We start from the raw sequence: 15,161 nt of genomic DNA on the forward strand, positions 1-15,161 counted from the left end.
GCTTGTTATTATAGGTAAATACCATAAGAACATGTTCACTAATGAAGATAATATTGCAATGAGCTACTTAAAATATTTAAATATATTTAAACATTTGAATAGGTACTGCTCTATAAATCTAAATTTACCAATTTACAATTAGTTTTTCAATAATAGTATCAAGATGTCTACTAAAATAAATAATCTATTACATTTCAAAATGTTGGGTTTTAGTAAGTCATTTTGGCTAATATATAAATTTATAGATAAAATTAAGTAACATTTAAATGATTGTGTAGATATGTATCTGGACTCTCAAGCCATGTGATCTGTGATTATATAATATTTTAGTAAAATGACTGTTCTTGTTTATTCTCCTAAGTATCTTAATTCTTTTGTATTCTCTTTCATTAACTGTTAATGTAGATTTTTCAAACTGTAAAGCTATGTATAGGTATTTGTGGTATTTGTCATTGTTATACTTTAGAACTATTTGCCTTTGTTGTTTTTTGACCACAGATAAGGTAGAAAGAAATTATGTCCGTATCATAGACTCTGTCATAATAATAATAGGAAAGGGATAATAGTAATAAAGGCAGTCTTTTGGAGGGAGCATTTAACATAATATTTGATTGGAAGATTTCCTACAAATACTATGTTTATTCAATTTTATGGTTATATTTTTTCACATTTTAAAATCTCAGAAATTTGATGTGTCCTACAGTAGTCTATCTTCCATAGTTCAATTGGCAACATCTATTAGTCATACTTAAAACAATAGTGCATTTTATAATTGATGGTGTATTTGATACTGTAAAATGTATGGGAAATATCCTTCATATAATATCTTGAAGTTTACCTGAGAATTTTTTGGTTTTGGACTGGACTACACATCGATTTCTATTCTAAAAATTTTGGTATCAGAAGTTAAGTGTAGTATGAAAAATGTATTTTCTGCACATACATTTATTAGAAATAATAAGCTTTATTCTTTTGGATAATTCAGTAACCCCCTTGTTGAGATTTACAATGTAACTGTTTTATGGAGTGATTAATGTTAAAGTTTTTTTGTTCTCTAGATTTCTGTTTAAAACATTTTCTGATGATACATGTGTCTGTAAAACTACATCTTGTTTTTTGAGAATAAATTATATATCGTGTCTTTGCTTGTTCAACATTGATTCAAAGCCTGGATAATTTTTTTGAATGAAATACTAGTAGAATATTTGATTTATTAAACAGGTAGTACCTGGCTCATGGCAGGTGCTTAAAAATATTTGTTGGGTGGCCATTAAATGTTGTTTAATCTGTGTAAGTTCTAGGAACAAAGTGAACTAGTAGTGTAACAGGTAGCAAAGTATGTGACAATAGTGGGTATGTTTCTAAACTACATAATATTAATTTCCAGCGTGCTCAAGCAGTTCTTCAAGCTGTGACAGCTGTCCAGACAGCAAATACTCCTCTTAGTGGCACCACAGTTAGCGAGAGTGCAGTGACTCCAGCCCAGAGTCCAGTACTTAGAATAATTATTGACAACATGTACTACCCTGTAACACTTGATGTTCTTCACCAAGTAAGTTTAGTCTGCATAATTACCTATAAATTAGAGAAATAATAATATAGTAAATAAGTAACGTTTTATTTTTAATGTTTTAACAGATATTTTCTAAGTTTGGTGCTGTTTTGAAGATAATCACATTTACAAAAAACAACCAGTTTCAAGCTTTGCTCCAGTATGGTGATCCAGTAAATGCTCAACAAGCAAAACTAGTAAGTCTTTCTTTTGAGATAGTGATTTTTTTAATTGAAATGTATATGTAAAAATATATATATATACTTAATGATATCTTGCAGTATAGATAGTAGAAATTGATAGCATTAAAATAATATTAAGAAACCTTAATATTTGTCATAAAAAAGAAATACTTATTTTTAGGAAAATTGTAGTTAACCATAATGTAGGCTTCTATTATTTTACTTTTTTTTTTTTTTTTAATTTAAGGACACAAGTTTGTACTCTCAAGAAAAAAGCAGGACTATGTTGGGGATGTGCACCTGCATAAAATTTGAAGTGACTTTTAGTGGGAATTTCAAAGTAACTAGTTTTCAAGAGAGTTTGGCTGAAATACTCAGATGTGGCTCAAATGCTATGATAGGCTCTCAGTTTATTTAAAATTATATATTTAATGTCTTTTTTTTTTAAAGATTTTATGAATAGGTTTCTAGTCACTTTTTATTTATATCATTTATCTTTTTTGTCATTGTTATTTATGGAGGATGTGAGGTCATTGAGAAATGTAAAATTTCCTGTCAAGGCTGCCACTGAAAACTGCAAACCACATCTTTGCTTCCAAGCACCTTAATCTTCTGTTTGTATATCTGAAATCTACTTTTGCTCTGTCTCTTTAACTTTTTGTGCCATAGTATCTCATTATTATTACTATTCCGTTATTAAGCCATTAAAAATTCATTATTAAGCCATTATTATGAAACCATTTAATAAGCTTACATTTGTCTTAACTGGTTTTCTTTCGTTCGTTCGTTCTTTTACTTTCAGATTAATTATTCTCTCTAATACTTAAATGCTTCCTCCAGATCAAGATTACTTCTGTGGAGCCCAGACCATTTTTTATAATTGTTTCATTGCATTTGCATCCTCACAACCTCATTTCTGGAGCAAAATTAGTTGTAGGTAGCAGAAAGGCTATACAAGTAATAATAGCATAATTGTAATAGTTTACCAAGTGCTATAGTCTCATTTTTTCTGACCACTACTCTATGTTATCAGCAAAACAGGGGTTTCTCCTTTGTTACAAGAGGATGCTAAGTTTTAAAGGTGAATTACTTATAATGAACACTACCTATAAGGTAGACGTTTTTTCAGTCTCAGCCTTTCTTTCAGTATGCTGCTCCTCACTGGTTCTCAGGTATAATCTAATCTTATTATGCTTTCCTCTTCAGGCATAGGTTGACAATTAGAATTCTTTTTTTTCCAAAAAATGATTATCCTCCTTTCACATGCCCTGGCTACCAAAATCAATGTGGTATGAGGTTTTATGATTAGGAGACAATCTAGAAATCATGGTTTCTGTGACATTTTTCACAACTTCAAACATTTAAATATAGTCTACATTTTTCTTGGTGTGGAATATTTTCCTTGCTCTTCTGACCTCAAAGAAAAGTATTTGTTAGAGGACCAATTAAATGAAATTTGGGGATTATACTGTATTTAAGCTATAATTCTTACGGGGAAAATAGTTTATATGTGTATCTTGTCTGAAGTAATACATGATTACATTTAATCTCATAAAAGTACCTCAATGTCAACTGTTTGCAATTTTCGTTTAATCTTCTGTGAACAGATACTAAGCATCCAACTATAATATTGATGTTTGTGCACAGGTATGCACTCAGGTCTTCTTGACAAAGATCTAAAGTTATAATTCGAAGACAGTAGATAATTGTTTTATTAAGTACTTATTCTGGTATCAGAACTCACACTTCACTTATTAGAGAAGGAAAAATAAATTTGTTTCCTAAACTTGCTTTGCCCCATTACCTTGTAATCTAGACCCTTTGGTAAAATTTACATTTTTGATAACTACAGTAATGTTCGTTTTACATGCCTGCATCTGGGTTTTACCTAGAGAATATCACATAATAACATAATCTGACAATTAGTACCAGTTTAAATCCATCAGCATCAACTACAAAGAAGCCCCCTACTCTAGTTTAAAAATCTCCTCACATTTCTTCAGTCAACAGTTTTTCTGTTTTTCACAATGCCTCTATCAGATAGAAATTTTCCCTTCTACCATATCTCTCGTCACTCTCACTTGCTTGAAGAAGAAAATCACATGGAAGCCTCATCAGTTTTTCTTGCAAAATCTGCTAATACTCACACTTGTCTTTCTCTTCTAATAAAAGGCATAGATGTTTAGTTGTCTAAGACCAATAAACACCAAAGCCTATCGTCTTCTGCCTCTCAAGAGACTGCACTATCTGTCATCCCCTCTTTCTCATTTGTTTCTCTCTATGTTGGCCACTTTTCACCAGTTTCAAGTATTCTCAGCCTCTTTCATTTTAAATGAATTTACCTTCAACTTTCAATCCATCCATCTATAACTCTACTTTCTATCACCCTGCCTCCCCTCTCCCTTTTCACTCATGACTTCATAAGTAGGCTATCCTTGTTGTTTATTCTCATTTCTCTACTTACTATAATTTGGTTTTAGCACTGTTGACCCAAATTACTCTTCCCCAGTGCCACCAGTGATTATTAGAGTAGCTAAATGCTAGTGGTATGATTCAGTCCTTGTCTTACTTAATATCTAGATAATATTTGACACTGTGCACCATTATCTTAAAATTCTCTTTCTTCCTGGTCTCTGATACTTCTCACCTAGATTTATCCTACCCCTCTGACTGTTTCTTCCTTGTCATGTCACTCCCCTTCTACCTGGGAGGCCTCACCTGCTCTCACAGCTCCGTTAAACCTCTGTGATTCAGACAGTGTTCACATCACATTTTCTAGCTCAGACCTTTCCTAAGAGACCCACACTAAGAACCTGGCAGTCTAATGATTATCTTCAAACTTAGTGTGTTCAATCCAGCTCCTGTTTTTGGTGTCTACTGTTAGTAAAGTGCAAGATACCAACTTCAGTCTCATTAACAAGCCAGAAAACATGGTATTTTTCCCCTTCCTTCCAGCCTATCATTAGATATTATTGATTATACCTCCTAAATTTTTGTTGAATCTGGCCTTTTTTCTCCAACTCTTTTGCTGCCACTGCAGTCTAAGCCCCAGTGTTATTCAAGATGCTGGTCTCTCAAGGTAGTTAGTGTATGTCACACTGAAATCAGCATACTTCTAGCAAACAGTATACTTAATGTCGATATTGACGTAAATTTTGACACAGACTTATATTCATGCAGAGTGGCCTGGGCTGCTGGACCGTGAATCATGATTTGAGTAACATTGATGTAGTAATAGTTCTCTTTCATGTCTCTACTTCCTTGGCCTTCTGACTGAACTCACCATTTTGACATCTTCCTCTGCCTCCATTATTTTTCCACAGAGTACTAAGAATGATATCATCCTCAAGTCATATTGCTTCTAATCACAATACCCTTTAGTGACTTTTTTGTCCTTGTGATGAAGTCCACAGTTCTTATCATGGATCATGGCTTATAAAACTCTAAATCAGTCCTCAGCTTGCCTCTCCATTCTCCTCTCATGCCTTTTTAGCTATGTTGGAGTTCTTTAAATAGCTTGCATACACTGTATTTTCTCTGATGTCTTGATCTTACAGATTGCTGTTCCATTTGCTAATACTATTTTTTTCTCTTCATCTCTTTATGCCCAACTTCTGCTTCTCTTTGTCTTTCAAGTATCAGTTTAGAAGTCTCTTTCTGAGAGAAGTCTTCTGTAACATTTCAACTAGATTAGATCCCTTCCTTTCTTAGTTATCAGTGCCACACATACAATTTTTAATTTGTTAAATGTGTATATTTTCTATTGGACTGTAAGTTCTGAGTACCATGTCTGCTTTATTCTCTGCTGTATTAAGCATTGACATTTAGGGTGAAAATCAGAAGTCATAGTAACAATCGTAATTATCTATAAAAAGTATTTTATTCGATCCTCATATTTATTAAAGGAAACACCTTAATACCTTTTAGAAAATCTTGTTTATTTATTGGAAAGTAGTGTATTAGGCAAAGATGTGCCTTCTTGGCATTCTAATTCAGCTTTTGTAATGTTGAGGAATATAATTACTTGACGCATAAAAATACCAGTCTTTTTAACAGTATAATAAGACAGCTAATGTAATCTCCTTTTCACCTGGGATTTAAAAATTGTTTTACGTAGTCCTTACATTATAACACACATGAGTAGGAAATGGTTCTTCTTGGTTTTTGTTATTAGAAACAGCTTTTCGGAAACATTATGTGTTTATTAGGAATATCTAGTTGACACTGGACAGTGATATTGTGTCTTCTGGAAGTCCTGTTTATATGATCATTTTATTTTAACGTATAAGTGGGTTGTTTCTTATTATTTATTTCTTCCAGGAGATTCCATTTCATCACTAATAATAAAAATAAATATGAGGTAAAACATTTGTGAAAGTAAGATTGTGTCATTCATTTCCTTCTCGCAGAGTACACATTGCTTTATGCAGATTCTTTGAGAGACCTAATGGATTGTCCTTTCCTAATATCTTGGGCAAAGATTCTGCTTGACATCTGCTTAATTTACAATCTGTATATTTTACATTCATGTTAATGGAGAATTTATGATGAAATCAGTGGTTTTAGGATGCTTTAGGAAAATCCTGCATAATCTACCAGGGTGGAGTTGATAGTGGTAAATAATTAGTCTGAAATATTACATTAGTAGTATAAGCTTAATTTTGTGTTGTTGATTTTGATAATTTTTCATGACTTGCCAAAAATTAAAAAGTAGATATTTAAAGAATTTGGAAGTTATGGTTTCTCTCATCGTGTGCTAAATCTGATCCCCAACAATCTCTTCAAAAAAGTAAGTTATAAATAGTAAACATTCTGAAAAATGGAAATAGTTTTATTGTGGCTTTTCATGTTTTTAGTCCATATGCAATGTTTCATTGTGCTGCTATAATTATGCTTTATTTGCCTAATATCTTTCCTGTGTTTTGATTTCCATGTTTTAGCCATAAACTTCAAATTTACATGAAATTTTTTTTTCTGATTGTTTTTGCTTACTGTCTAAACTTTCACTGTGAGTAGGCACATTTGGAAGGTCTTTCTGCAAATTGTCTTGAGCTTTTACTGTCAGAAATCTTAACTCCAACAAGATCACCGCATTCCTGATTGCTGAACCACAGGACTGGTTTGTGTGCTACTGCTTTTCTTGGGATTTTGCAAATACATGAGCTTGAAGTGAGCTTGCATATGTTTTTTAAATTTGATTTTACTCCCTTTCTTGTTTGTGGTCACCTACTTTAGTCAACTATTTAAAATACCTGGATTTTTGTTCTCATGCATCCTCAACTCCTATTTCTTTCCTCTTTTGCTAACAGATGATTAATTTACATCTTGTTTGCTTATTTCTCTAGCTCTTGTACCTTAGGTATACTTGTGTATTTTCCACCTACATAAAGTTTATGTTTTTGTTTTTGTTTTTGTTTTAATGTTCAAAGGGAGAAAATTTCAAAGGTTCCTGGAGGGCTTTCTAACAATGGGCATATTAATTGTTAGATAATTTGGCAGTCGCCCTCAGTATTGCTGGGAAAGAATTCAGCTCCTAAAAAACATAGTGTGGGTTTAGTAATTTTGTATCAGCACTTTTAGCATTAACCTAGATACTGTGACTCAAAGCCAGATCTTTTCTCATAAGGTATCATTTTCTCTTTGATAACATTGAAGTAGTCACCTAAGAGTGAATTTTGCTACTCCTTTTGATACTTACCTGTTATGTAGAAATGTCAATTCTATTACTTATCTTACATTTTCCCTATAGGAATGCTACATTAGTAAATTAATACCTATCTTCAGTGCTTTGTTTGCCTTTACACCAGGGTGTTGAATTAATAGTTATGTTATTCTGGCTGATAAAGTTGATACATGGCTTCCACTTTTATGTGATGATAGGTACCTTGCCTAACCCAAATGTAATTCAAATCCTGATATGTATGAAGTCCCTTTGAGTTTTTACCAGTGCTGTATTGAAGTGGATGAACCTGTGTTGAATTATTTTCTAGGTTAGTTTTTAGCTAGGTAAATTAGTCACGTAAAAAATTCGTGTATTAAGAGAAAAGGTTTTATATTCCCAGAGGTGAGAATATTTGAATTAAAAGCTTTATATACTTAAGCTAACTGTAGAGGTTTACTTTTTCCATAACACGACATGTTTATTCTTTTAATGAGAAGTTAACAGTATGTTCACCTGTTTTCTAGTTTGTTTCCAGCTTCTATCCAGCTGAACTACAAATGGTGATTATATAGGAGCAGAAAAAAATACAAGATAATCGTAGCAGTAACATAGTCCTTTATGTTGTATTTTCACATATGTGGTCTTTAGTTTACTCCTCATAATAACCCTGTGAAGAACCATGACAGCCATTGTCATCATTCCTGTTTTCCCAATTAAGAAACTGAGATTCAGAGAGGTTCAACAACTTGCTTAAGGTGACCTAAAAGACTCTAGGCTTTTAATTAATCCTAGACCTGGCACTTGTCAGTTTCAGAACTTTTCTGGAATGACATTGGATTTACTAATTTCATCAAGACAGTCTGATTGGGGGTGAACATTTCAGGTTAAGGAAAATAGTTTTTTCTTTTTTGCCTCATTTTATGGGAATTGCTATTATGTGTTAGGATAATTTGGTTTGAAGCAGTTTTGTACAATGTGGCATCAAATAGCAGTTACCTTATAAAACTGTACTGAATCATCAAAGTACTGCCATCCAGCAATAAATATATGTATAATAAAATTAACCTTATTGAGCAGAGTAGTGTGGCACTACTTTGCAGGACTTCCTGTTTGTGATCCTTATTAGTTTTTTTATTAAATTAACCTATTTGCAATTTTTTACAATTAAAAGTATTAGCATGGATGCTTAGCTGATTGTATTTTAGGTTGAAGTAGCATTTTCTATTTAAAGAAGATAATATTTGGGGGAAACTAATACATGGACAGCTGGAATAGCAAAATTTGATGTATGAAATTGGAATCCTTTTCCTGGTAGCTTTTAAGTTCGAGTTTTTGTTGTTGAATTTTATTAAAATTATACTTTCACTAATTTTTATTTTTTGTTTAAGATTGCTGATGTACTTTATTCACTTTTACAGGCCCTAGATGGTCAGAATATTTATAATGCCTGCTGTACCTTAAGGATTGATTTTTCCAAACTTGTGAATTTGAATGTAAAATACAACAATGATAAAAGTAGGGATTATACTCGACCTGATCTTCCGTCTGGGGATGGACAACCTGCATTGGACCCAGCTATTGCTGCAGCATTTGCCAAGGAGACATCTCTCTTAGGTATGATTTTTATTGTCTTAACCACTTTTCTCCCATTTTGCCAAATGGAAAAGTACCAGTAAGTATAATGAATCCTTCCATTTTGGACCTTACCAAATTGTGTTAGATTTCATGAGTTTTCTTTTTCTCAAGTGAGAAGGCGTATTAACACTGTTAAGAACAACCCAAAGTGTTCTCCGTAACTCTACGTAAAATTATGTTAGTTTTGTTCCTTTTAATACCTTCAGCTTCTCTTCCATGCCACTCGCCCAGAACAAAAGAAGAAAAGCTCTAATGAAGAAATACTGTTGAATTCTTAATGCCATAGTTACACTTTAAACTTGATGTCACTATGCCTAAGTCTAGGCCTGAAGTTCTTGTGTGTGTTTTTCAGTGGTGATCTGATTGTTTTAATTTAGCATTGCATGGAAACAGTGAAATATTAAGAGACAAAACATACATAATGGGTGGAGGCATGTAGGATTTTTTTTTGAAGCATATTGTAGTGGCCTTTAAACAATTCAAACTAGAAGAAATTTTCTGTAAAATTAATTTTGCTATTTCTTTGCATTTTGTCTTAATCATTTATATTTTACTTTGTACCACAATGGACTTGAGCCACCTAAAAAAATACAGTGCAAGCATATGCAGCTTATAGTTGATAGAGTGAAATCAAGATGAAGAAAAAAATAAAGGAAAATATTATTTTGTAAGTAAAATATGCAAAGTGATTTTATAAGATGGAATTTTAGAGTCTCCTTTTATTTGATGTATTTCTTGATTTCTAGTATTTGTAAGATTATCTTTAAGTCATGATTTTTATACATATGGAACTCAAAATTGATAGTTGACAAACTAGCTTTTACAGTTTAGTTTATGTCCATCATTTCAAAAAGAAAAAAATCGTACAATGAAGTAGTTATTGGAAATACTTACTTCCCAGTATATAACAATCATGCCATCAGTTTGTGAATCTGAAATCTGTAAGTGGTATATATGTAGAGAAAGATACTCTAAGGCAGTTGATATTTGATTCTAGTAACTAATCAGAATTAACTACCTGTTAATTCTGGCAACTTTAAACAAATAAATCTGACCCTTTATTTGAATTTTCTGTTATATCTAGCACAAGTCATAGTGTTTTTTATGACTGCAGTAGATGCTTTAGGTCACTTACACTCTTTCCTGACAGAATCTCTACCCCTCTGTGTGTGTCTAGCTGAATTCGTAATTCAAGTTAATAAGATTGAATATTTCACAGTGTACAGTTTTTAAAGGCAAAGTCAAGAGTGAAACAGTGAAACATGGTTTTTGCTTATAATTACTACTATAGATTATTAAACTCTTTACTGATAGACATTGTTATAGAAAGAATCAGAATTTATTGAGTGGCTTCTAGGTCATAAGCATTCAGCTAGGCACTTGGCAGATACATTACTTTATTAAAACAGATGGTGTCATCAAGATTTTACATATAGTTTCTAAGAAGTTGAAAAATTCTTAGAAACAATTTAAAGATAAAATACCGAGAAACTCCAGCTAGCATTAACAATGGACTACTAATCACTTCTTTGGACCATACTGAGCTATGTGTATTTGCCCATCTGAATATACTTAGATGCGCTTGGATCCTGGGTGGGAGGCTTGTTTAGAAGTCACCTGGATTCTTCTCGGGAATTTTTCAGCATTTTCCTTGTGATCTTATGACCTTGGTGAAACTTTAAAACAATAATAAAGTCATTTTTTTTTTCTTTCTTTGAGACGGAGTCTCACTCTGTGGCCCAGGCTGGAGTGCAGTGGCGCAGTCTCGGCTCACTGCAACTTCCACCTCCCGGGTTCAAGCGATTCTCCCGCCTCATCCTCCCGAGCATCTGGGACTACAGGCATGTACCACCACCCCTGGCTAATTTTTGTGTTTTTTCGTAGAAATGAGATTTCACGATGTTGGCCAGGCTGGTCTGGAACTCCTGATCTCAGGGGATCCGCCCGCCTCAGCCTCCCAAAGAGCTGGGATTACAGGTGTGAGCCACCATGCTTGACAGCTTTTGTTCATTTTTTAAGTGTTTTACGTTTTTACATTAAAAGCATGTAAATTAAGTTCCTCCCTTCACCAAAAAATTGTCTAGTGTCTTTTTCCCTTCACCAAAAAATTGTCTAGTGTCTTTTTCCACTTCTGTGTTGAATTTTTTAGTATAATGCATTTTTGTTTCTTCATCTCTGCCTCATAAGAAAAAGGAAAAAATGTTTAGCCTTTCCTAAGTGACTTCATTTATCTGTTTTAATGTTTCTGCATCTTGTTATAACTGAGCTTTTTAAGTATACTCAAAAACAGGTTGAAAATAGGTGAGTTAAAGGTTTTAAAAATCAGATAATGGACCCAAGTTTTGATAATTCACAAGAGATAACCATTTATTTTTATATTTTTAATGTAAATACATGTTTCTGTACAAAATTAAAATTGCTCTGTATTTGCAGATTTGCATTATCTTTTATTGTAATTGATATTTTACTTAGAATTTGTTTTAAAATATAGTTTTAATACCTGCATAGCATGTTAGTGGATATGTTGTACCTTTGAAAGTGGACATGTAGGCTGTTCCATATTTTTTATTAAAATACCCTTGTACTTTTTTGCCTCTCAAATTATTTTCTTAGACTAGATTCCTAGAATTAGAATTATTGGGTCAAAGAAAATGTTAAAGCCTATTTACATTATTTGCAAATTTCTTCATCTAAAGGTGATATTAACTTAAACTAACATTAATTATATATGAGGCTGGGTGTCCTACTTTTTCCCCTACCAGCATATTATTTTTTAATTTCACAAGATTAATTTGATAGGAAAATGTCTATTATTTTAATTTCTGTTAAGATTTAGTTTGCAGTCTTTAAATGTTTATTTGACAGTCACAATTCTCTAAATTGCTTACCTTCATTCTTTCTGTTAGGATGTACAATAATTTTTATAAAATGGGTAGTAAGGATATTAATATGCGTATTTTGGATGAGCCAAGCCTTCAGCTTTATTCACATATGTTAGACAGGTCAATTTTTGGAAAAGTATGTTTAAATAATCTTACCTTTTTAAATAATTGATCTCAATCCCAAAGTATTCATTTGTACGACATGAAGACACTATTTTCTTCTTCATACATTTGGTGAATATTTGATCTCAGTTTCCACCTTTATTTTTGCTTTTTAAACATTGTTTACAGTGATACCCAATATCGCGTAAGTGAGGACATGCCTTTTAGAATAGTAACTAAATCTTTTCCTCTAATTATTTAATCAGATGACTTCAACAAACTAGTATTGCTGGAATTAACTTCCTGCTCAGTCTTCCTGAAACAGTACTTGTTCAAAATGAAGTAATTGAATTTGTTTCAAAAATTTTGTAAGAACACAAATATAAGGTGATACTCTTTTGCTAAATATTTGTGTTGGGCTTCCTTTACCTTGTATGATTTTTATATTAGATCTAGCTACTTGACTGAATTTAATTACTTTAGAATCAGTACTATAAATTTGAATTTATTTATTTTACACAGTACTTTTTTAAGACTAACATTTATATCTGGCTTTTCTGTTTCCTTCAATGCTAGGTATCATAGTGTCTCAGAAAATGTAATTTGTTCAAAGAAAGGAGACTGAGTACTTTGTAATGAGTTTAAAAATCTGACATCTAAATACATAATCACAAACGTGGCAGACTATTAGTCATTCACATATTCTGTTTCAAAGAACACGGTGATCAAAAATCCTTCAGATTATAAATTGAGATATCATTATAATCGTTTTCTCATGTTAAGAGGTGTAGTTAATTTATTAAGGGGTAGATCACTTAGAAAAGTTGCTGGAAGTAATTTTTCATGATCATGTTGTCTGCATTCTAAAAATTAGGAGAAAGAGTGTGTACAAAGAATATTTATTTTAGAGCTTTCCTTGTATTTCAAATTGAGGAACAGGCATTCTCATCATAAAGTTTTTAAAAGAAAGGCAAAGCAGATCTTTTGTAGGAAATCATTGACGTTAAAATAGTTATCATTGTGAACAGATACAACATTTATTCATAAAGATAAACATGTAGGTCTTATAGAACATTGTTTCTCAAAATTTTGCTGCACATTGAAGTCACCAAATTCTACCCCAGACTGAGAATAGTTGGAGTGGGTCACAGACATTCCTATGTTTTTAGGATCTCAAGATGGTTTTACTGTGTAGCAAGAGTTGAGAATTACTGACACAGAAAATAACTTGTGACTTAATTAATGTCATTTAAATCTATTTTGGTACAGTTCTGCTGGCATAATTTTAATTAGCTGTTAAACTGAATTTTTTATTTTCTATCTATTTGTGATACATAAAATTAACTGGAAAACTTATTTTGATTTTCTTTGTTACATTTGTATGGGTTATTCATTTGGTAATATTTATTAATTTATTATTAGAGATTTAAGCTGTATGCTAATATAACGAATCCCATACACCTGTCATCTTGGTTCAATAGCGCTGACACTTAGTTTTATCTATTCAGTTGTTCTTTTGTATTCTAAAGCAGATCCTTGACATTATGACATGTCTTCTCAAATATTACCATAGTATCTCTAAAATAATTACATTTTCTTACCAAACCATAATATGATTATTACACTTAATCAAAATTGACAATGATTTCTTAATGTCATCAAATACCCAGCTTACATTAAAATTTCCCCAATTATCTTGAAAATGCTTTTAAAGTTTGATTTGTTCAGAACAAGGTCCTATGGAGGGCCGCACATAGCATTTGGTTGTTTTATCTCATTAGTCTATTTCAGTCTGTAATAGTCCTCTCCCTTTCTCTACTCCCAATCTCACATCCGTTTACTTATGAAGTGACATGGTTATCCTTTTAGAAAGTTTCACAGATTAGACTAGCCTTGCTGTTTCCTTAGAGTGTCATGTTAACTTGTTTCCTCTATCTGCTGCGTTTCTTATATAAACTTAAAGTTAGTTCCAAAGGCTTGATAAGATTTAGAGCCTGTTTTTTTTTCTTTTTTTTCTTTTTTTAAGTGCTTCTTGTGCTTCCTATTGTGTCTCAGTAGGAGACATCTAATATCTGGTTGCCCCACTTTTAGTGATTTTAATGATGCTTTAAGACTTTTGTGGATTTGGGTGTTGACCTTCTGATCCTTCCGTTACATTTTTTTCTGCTAATGATTTTAGTATACACTAATGGTTGCTACCTTAATTAATTTCACTAGTGGGTTGCAAATATTGCTTTTTCTCCCCTAATTCACATATTCCTTCTCTACATTAATTAGCTGAAAATCTTTATAAAGTAGAATTTTCCTTCATCAACTAGAATTATCAACCTTGTAATTCAATTTGTGCAGGACAATTAGTTAAATTCTTGCATTTATTTGCTAATTTTCAGTTTTTGCCCAGCTTTTGTTTTCAGGTAAGTACTTAAACCAGCTTATGAACAGGTACGTTATAGATTCTTCCCACTGTCTGCTTTAAACTTTTGAAACTGTCAGTTGTTTGCAGGTTCTGGTAGCCCAGAGTGGTTTGAAATGGTGACCTTAGCCCCGATGTATGTAATTATTTAATTTGGCCTTGAACAATGGCCCAAAAAAGGAAGGGGGTGGGGTGGATAAAGGACTAAGCAAAATTAATTAAAATTTAGAAATCTTTCTCTCAGAAGGAATTCATGCCCATAAATGGAAGACCAGGATACATTAATATTTTCTCAGTAAATACCAATAGATTATAAATCACTTTTCTTGTATACATAATTGTGAAAAAACCCATCCAGGTGTGCATGTGAGCTGTTTATTCATTGAGAGGATTTAGATCTCTTAGGTGTTTTTTGTTGTTGTATGTATACTTTCGTGTAGTCTGCCTGTTCTATTCTTTTTGAATAGGATGATATGTACAATTTAAAAAAGTCTTTTGTGAAATGTGGCTTTCTTAAATACATTATTGCATTTCATCTACAGTGATGAAGGGAAAAACTACAAAACTAGACAGATTACATATTAATTAGTATTGCAGTAGTGAGGTAATAGAGTAATACTCATATATTTTCTTACAATATATGTAGGTGATGCTTGTGTTCTTTACTTTTGTGTGTGTGTGTGTGTGTGTGTGTTTTTAAACAAGATTCATTATAGTCTTTCAGATATGATTT

At 32.2% G+C, this 15,161-nt stretch overlaps 1 protein-coding gene across 11 annotated transcripts in view; it reads left to right on the forward strand.

Moving 5' to 3' along the window:
- Positions 1-15,161, forward strand: part of PTBP2 (polypyrimidine tract binding protein 2) — a 92,532-nt gene that overhangs the window by 53,970 nt on the left and 23,401 nt on the right. For all 11 annotated transcript variants that reach the window (XM_017944979.2, XM_017944993.2, XM_003892239.4 and 8 more), the window contains 3 exons: positions 1,388-1,552; positions 1,639-1,749; positions 8,815-9,010. In XM_017944979.2, the coding sequence (XP_017800468.1) occupies positions 1,388-1,552; positions 1,639-1,749; positions 8,815-9,010 (472 nt within the window). The remainder of the gene's footprint in view (positions 1-1,387; positions 1,553-1,638; positions 1,750-8,814; positions 9,011-15,161) is intronic.

This window comes from Papio anubis, chromosome 1 (genome assembly GCF_008728515.1).
Source record: "Papio anubis isolate 15944 chromosome 1, Panubis1.0, whole genome shotgun sequence".
Classification (NCBI taxonomy): Eukaryota; Metazoa; Chordata; class Mammalia; order Primates; family Cercopithecidae; genus Papio; species Papio anubis.